Consider the following 6,490-nt stretch of genomic DNA (forward strand, 5'->3'; position numbering starts at 1 on the left):
CGACGGACCTTGTGACATCAAAGACCATTCTCAACTTATCAATGGGTATTATCCAATTGTAGCATTACACAGGGCATATTTTTGCCGGCTGATAAGCTTTGTCCAAACGTTGACCTTTTTTAAATGAGGGCATTGATCAGTTTATTGACTTTTGATACCCGGAGAAGTAAAGTGCGTTCGTAAATTCTAGTGGGTGGTCAGCCTAGTAGACGAGATCGAGAGATCTAGGGGTTACGGGTTCGACTCCTGGTCATTTTCCGATTTCTACACACGACTTCCATCGGAAAGTCACTCATGTGAAAATGTGTGCCCGACTTCGTTTGGGAGGTAAAAATGCGTTGGATGGGATCCGCTATTTTAATACCGTACCCTAGACACTACCACGGCCTACGGCCTTAAACGGTTATGGATTATGATCAAGCATATCAGAGCCCATTGGCCTAGAGTCCCTGGATCTGAATGTTCTCCGACTTGCCGTACGTTTGTATGGGCCTACACTATATCGCTTCTACCGAACACTTGTAAGTCAGTATCGTCAGAACTTAATTTCCAACTTCCCCCTTTTAGATACTCCTAGCAAGTCAAGTATCAGACTGGGTCCCCTCTCCACGGTGGATTTTAAATGGACTAGCCCAGATGCGAACTAGGAGGACAGGTCATGAGGAAATATTTATGCATGCATTTCCCTATAACCTCCTTGATACACCGAAACTAGTTCAGTGGGGAAGTCTTTCTGCCACCATTCATGAACTCGTGGCTTGCGCATGAAAGAAAACCCGCTATCGCTTCTGTTGTAGTAACGTCTTTCATCACAGAGAGCAGCTGGGAGTGACAAGGGACATGGCGGACAGCACTCCGCACACACCTGGAGGGGACCAGCTGGACAGGGCGTTATTGGCGGCCTTCATACCGCTCCTGAGGGAGACTGTTATACCCAGCACCATCATCGCACATCTCATGGCACTCCTACCGCTAGGTCAGCTCACAAACTGTACACCACACATGTCTGAAATAAGTACCTTCTCTTCCCTTAACTTCTTTTATAAATATTAGGGCAAAGCCTACTAACACAGATTAACAGTTATACTTTCAATGCATAGCGAAAGAAAGGGAAGCTCACACACTACTTCCTCTTTTGCATTTTGGGTTGTAGTTGAAGCGTTTTTTGTTCCACCAAGCTACTTTTGGCAATGAAATTTAGTGATATTGCGCTTTACATGTTGGCCACCGGCGTACGACATATGGACTAGAAATTTACGTACAGTGCCACGTGTTAAGCAGGCGTTGCAGTTGACAGCTACTTTCGATGATATGGAACAGGAAATGATACCATGGTTTCATAGGGAAGTACAGTGCATGTTTCACTTTTATTTGTAGCGTTGAACATAAAACATCTTTGGGATTACTTTCTCGGTTCGAAGATTCAATACCTCCTTGAAATATGTTAGTTTTACCATCTGGGGCATTCTACCAAAACTTCCTGTCAATTTTCAGATGAGGTGGACAAAATCCTTGCAGATGAGAGAAGTAGCGGGCCAGCTGTAGCCATGCAGCGGCTTCTGGGGGTACTGCAGGAGTGTAGACAGCCCGGCTGGTTTCAGGCTCTCCTGGACGCACTGGAAAACTCTAGTGAGGAGAACTATTTCAACAGACGTCTTTTGAATTTTCAATGCCACAATAACGTGCCTCATCACCACCACAAACATACAACGCACGCACACACACACACACACACGCGCGCACGCACGCACGCACGCACGCGCACACGCGCACACGCACACGCACACGCACACGCACACGCACACACACACACACACACACACACACACACACACACACACACACACACACACACACACACACACACACATAGGTCGAGAGTCGAAAGTAAAACTTACTATTAAGTTTTCCTATCATAAGAGGCTCCCTGGATAACGTGAAGCTATTGTAAACTAGCTTTGTCATCGTTTAATTCCACCCAAGTTGCACTTGAATTTCAGGGTATGAGCACATCCGGGACATCATCAAAGGGCGGCAGTCTGCATGTGACATGGCGTTTTTCAGGCGCCTCCTAGCGGTTTGTGCACCCAACCTGCAGCGCATCGTGGCGGTGGACATGCTGCCTCATCTCTGTTGTCTTACTGATGATGATAAAGTGAGTCACTCAGTCTCTGCTACACAAACTGACACAAGAATTCAAAATGATGAAAAAGTAGGGGATTATTGGTGTTAGGCATGCTAGTGTTTTATCATATGATGTATGATGTCACTCACTCACTCCTCACCTCTAGGTTCTGGTTCGAAACGAGGCCCGTAACCATGGTAACTCCCGCGCAGTGGTGACGCTGCTGGACCGCGTGACACGCCGTGAACCCGGCTGGTTCCAACAGTTCGTCTCGGGGCTCAGGCAGACCGGCTTTGACGACATCGCAGAGCAACTGGAGGATTTAAGTTCAGGTAAGCCTGATCGGTCGGGGCTATTCTATTTTAGTCAAAATTTTTCTAGTCATTTGAAATCACATAATAATTTAATGGGTGATAATGTAATGATGTATAGTATAACTCAGAATTATAACCAGAATCAGTGTAACAAAAGAAGTTTACACAAAGAACTATGTGTTTATGATATTGAATTCTCGTAACTTTCTTTTCATTTTTAATAGAACACAACAATTTGTCCATTAGCTAGCTTATCTCCTGTGGCAAACTGCACCATACTTCAGTGTTATCTTCTTCTCAGTTCCAGAGGAGGTGTACTTCCCAGAAGAGCCGTTTGCTGAAGTGAGCGGGGTCGTTACGGGCGAGGCCGCGGTACCAACAGGTGATGGCGGCGGGTACCAGTCGTGTCCTGAACCGGGTTTTCCAGAGGAAACTGCTCCAAGGTCTCCGGAGAAATCTGCCCCGGAGCCGAGCTCTCCAGAGGAATCTGCTCCAGAACCGAGCTCTCCGGAGGACACCGCTCCGTGGAAGGTGGCGCTGAGTCAGCTGGGTTCTCAGCTCATCAGCATGTCTGGGCGGATGGGAGTCACAGTCGGACAGGTGATGACATGGGATATCACACATCATATTTATCCAATTATCTCGTTAGTTTTAGGTTTCATTTCTTATACCCTTAAGCTGCTGGAGTTTCTGACCAGTACGTGATCTCAGTGCTGAGGTTTCCAGACCCCTTTTCAATAGGGGGTACTACTTTTATTTTCTTAGTTTTTGTTTCCTTTCCTCCACAATACCCCCAATATGTTATACAACTCTATATACCTTTTAGAAATGTCATGCAGGTCTGCCTTAATGTCATTAGTAATGATTTACAAGGGCAATAATGCAATAAAACATCATTTTTTGCGACCTCATTCTATCATAGTATCTATCATAGTATCCAAAACAATGCTAATATCAAGGTTACAAAATTCCTGATAACACCAGGATTACATACATGAGAAAAGACTGTATCCATGTATTATTACAGGTGAGTTAATGATTGCAGACTGTCCCGGGTGCTGAACTGACTATTCAGCTGAAAGGCTGATCTATTTCAACTTGGTATTCTCCTTTCTGAGGATTTGTAAAAGATTCTTTCATGTCAGTTGAAGGCTTACAGCTTGGGAAATCTTTATCAACTTTGTAACATAAACTCCATGGGCAATAAACACATCAAAATAATAAAATACTAGTATACATTTTCACAATGTTTTCAATACAATACACTCTAGCACACATAAAATCACTTTTACTTAAAATATACGTTCCTGACAAATGCTGACAACATAGAGATTACTTTCATTGAAAAAAAAAAGGAATCTAGATATTATCAGCGGTGAATTTATGACTACAGACTGTCCTGGGTGCTGAACTGACCATTCACCTGAAAGGGTGATATAATACAACGACCGTATTCTCCTTTCTGGGTCCCTAAAACAAGGTACATAATACTTCTGGTCCCCGACGTCTACCTCGTTTGCAACCGTGGACCACTATCGACTCCGCGGCCGATGCCAAGTTCTTTACGATTCTTATAATCAATTTGCTGACGCTTACCATATATGATAAATACCGATACACAAAAACACCGCATGACCAGTTGAACTGAATGTTTTGTATTCCATTTCATATTCATCATCGGCCAGAGCAGGTCTGTATGTTTGGCCGTACCATTCACTACAGTACAAGAGGGGCGTTCAGCCACGGCCTGTAGTGGAGGTTCTATGGCGAGGCGCGGGACCAGGAGAGCGGCCGCACGTTCAAAGATGCAGAAGGATATTGTGCCCAATCTTCAGCAGTACGGATGGCCGCAATGGGCGTGCTGAACATACTGATGACCGAGGGAATAATAGAACCCAGAGAGATGAAAGACGAAGACTTTGACAACTTAGACTGACAGCTTGGAAATATTGCGTAAGACAGCTACAAGTACAATGGAGCCGCCCGATTTTAACACTGGTCAGGCGCGCCACGATGGTCCGACCATCCAGGGGTTTAGAGTAGCAATAGCTTCATCCACATCTTGAAGATTTTATATCGTGACTATAGCTGCATCGATCAAAAATAAACACGTCTTCTTATGATATATAAAACAATTAATGAAAGATCAATGGATCGAGATATGATCGATCAAAGTTAAGTTTCCGTACATTTTTGGTGAGAGTGTTACTCGGATGTAAGAATTAAAACTATCTTGATCACACCTCGCAAAGATTAGGTTAAACAAGTCAACCGCTTATGTTACAAACCGTACAGTTTACTGCAATATACTAGTAACGTTTTCAACCAGCATTCAGGGCCAGATACTGTTGAAAATACCAGACGCTATCTGCTTTTGTACGAGAGAGGAAGAAATTTGTCATAAACTCACTGGCTCAAAACAGTCGTGATAAAGGGTAGATTGGAGTAAAAAGATATTCACGCCTCGGTTGAAAAATCATCTTATCTTTGATTAAAAAATAGTTTGACCCTTTCTTTAAGAGCGTGCGTGTTTATTTGACCAGCGCCATCTGCACAAGTTCTCATAAAGGCAATACGATTCAATACATTCGTTCGCACCAAAGGGCGCTTTAGATACTCGTGCGTATTTGTATTTCATGTTTTTATTCAGTGGGTTGCCGGGTTATGGAATAGACCCATTGAGAGTTTGCAACCACCAAGAACTGAACTGTTTGAGCTGTTAACTCTCTGTACAGAAATGTAATCAGAGATAGCAAACCTCACCCCTTAAGCTTATCCTTAGCGCTTTGAGATGCTTCCAGGCAGGCAGTAGTGTACATGCATGGCAACGGTGCATTGGGGTTATAGGTTTCAGAAACATTTCGTTGTAACAGAATGAAATTGTCTTCTTTTGTGATTATCATACACAGCAACTGAACTATTTTACTTTTCCTAACTCGCTCCCCCCAATAACAATTCCCTGAACGCTTCATTATATTTCCCATTTTTCACCTCTAGCTGCCAACTTTCCATTAAAACACTTCCCTAAACCATCTTGGAAGCGGTTCAAGGCCGTCCGGAGTCCGGACTCATGTCCTCGTGATTCTGTAATTAGACTTCCGTAGTTCTACGTGCACCAAACAGCCTGCTGTTAGACATGGCGACTAACGGACTGATCTTCCTTCTCTGCCTGCTGTCCTACGGTAACAGTCTTTCACTAGAGTAGTCTTTCACCAAATATATTCTCACGTGTTACTTGTTAGAAATCTGTAACATACTGTAACTACATTTGGACATTCTTATTTAATGACCTTCAATGACATGCATTTTTGTATGTCAAGGTACATCCTGTGTTAAGGTTTCTCAAAGTGTATTTCTTGTACAACCATAAGTCGCACCTCTCTGTCTTTATGTCACGACACAAACTTTATCGACTTGACTAAACACCTGTATAACGTTCATTAACATTTATTCGTAAATTTTGAAAACCAATATCCCTTAAGTGAATCAAAATAGTAAGCATCTGGAATATAGCCAATGTAATTTCGAGATCGGAAATCGTCATCTACTAAATGTCCATATATGGAAGGGTGATTCCTCGTTCACTTTTCTTAGCATTTTTCTGTCACCTCTAATATACACATTCTCTCTATTTTTTTTCTACATTTATGATCAATCAATCAATCAAAAATGGTTTATTGTTAAAATCACGAACTTTTAATTTGCAGCAGAAGCTGAATTGCGTTCAGAGATGTACATCATTTCTTTTAAAAACATTAACGACTGCACAGTCAACATATTAAACACATTTAGCATAACGAGATTCAAATTTTGCTCACATTTGCATCTTAAATATCAAAATTACATTTACATTCCATATACAAGTTTCACAAAATATATTAGAGACATTTACAAGTTTAAGAGTGACATCATTTCGATTCATTCAACAGTCTTAAGAGGGACGGTAAAGGGCTGTTGTAACATCTTGTTGTACGTGTGGTAGGGAGAGTCCTTTTTGTAGAGTTTCTAAGTTCACGTTGGGTTGACTGTCCCCGGGTTGGAGGTAGCAGGT

At 42.6% G+C, this 6,490-nt stretch overlaps 1 protein-coding gene across 2 annotated transcripts; it reads left to right on the forward strand.

The window, feature by feature from the left end:
• The first annotated feature begins 730 nt into the window (after nucleotides 1-730).
• LOC109475018 (interferon-induced helicase C domain-containing protein 1-like) lies at nucleotides 731-4,359 on the forward strand. Of its 2 annotated transcripts, none has more exons than XM_019775547.1 (6): nucleotides 731-976; nucleotides 1,495-1,629; nucleotides 2,001-2,155; nucleotides 2,292-2,457; nucleotides 2,741-3,039; nucleotides 4,125-4,359. In XM_019775547.1, exons 1-6 carry the CDS (start codon nucleotides 841-843, stop codon nucleotides 4,302-4,304), a joined length of 1,071 nt encoding a protein of 356 aa, XP_019631106.1. In that variant the 5' UTR covers nucleotides 731-840; the 3' UTR covers nucleotides 4,305-4,359. The 2 variants fall into 2 exon arrangements, with proteins under 2 accessions (XP_019631106.1, XP_019631107.1); XM_019775548.1 differs by having other exon boundaries at nucleotides 4,130-4,357.
• Nucleotides 4,360-6,490: the final 2,131 nt, after the last annotated feature.

This window comes from Branchiostoma belcheri, unplaced genomic scaffold, assembly GCF_001625305.1.
Source record: "Branchiostoma belcheri isolate BF01 breed outbred unplaced genomic scaffold, Haploidv18h27 scaffold32, whole genome shotgun sequence".
NCBI classification, from domain to species: domain Eukaryota; kingdom Metazoa; phylum Chordata; class Leptocardii; order Amphioxiformes; family Branchiostomatidae; genus Branchiostoma; species Branchiostoma belcheri.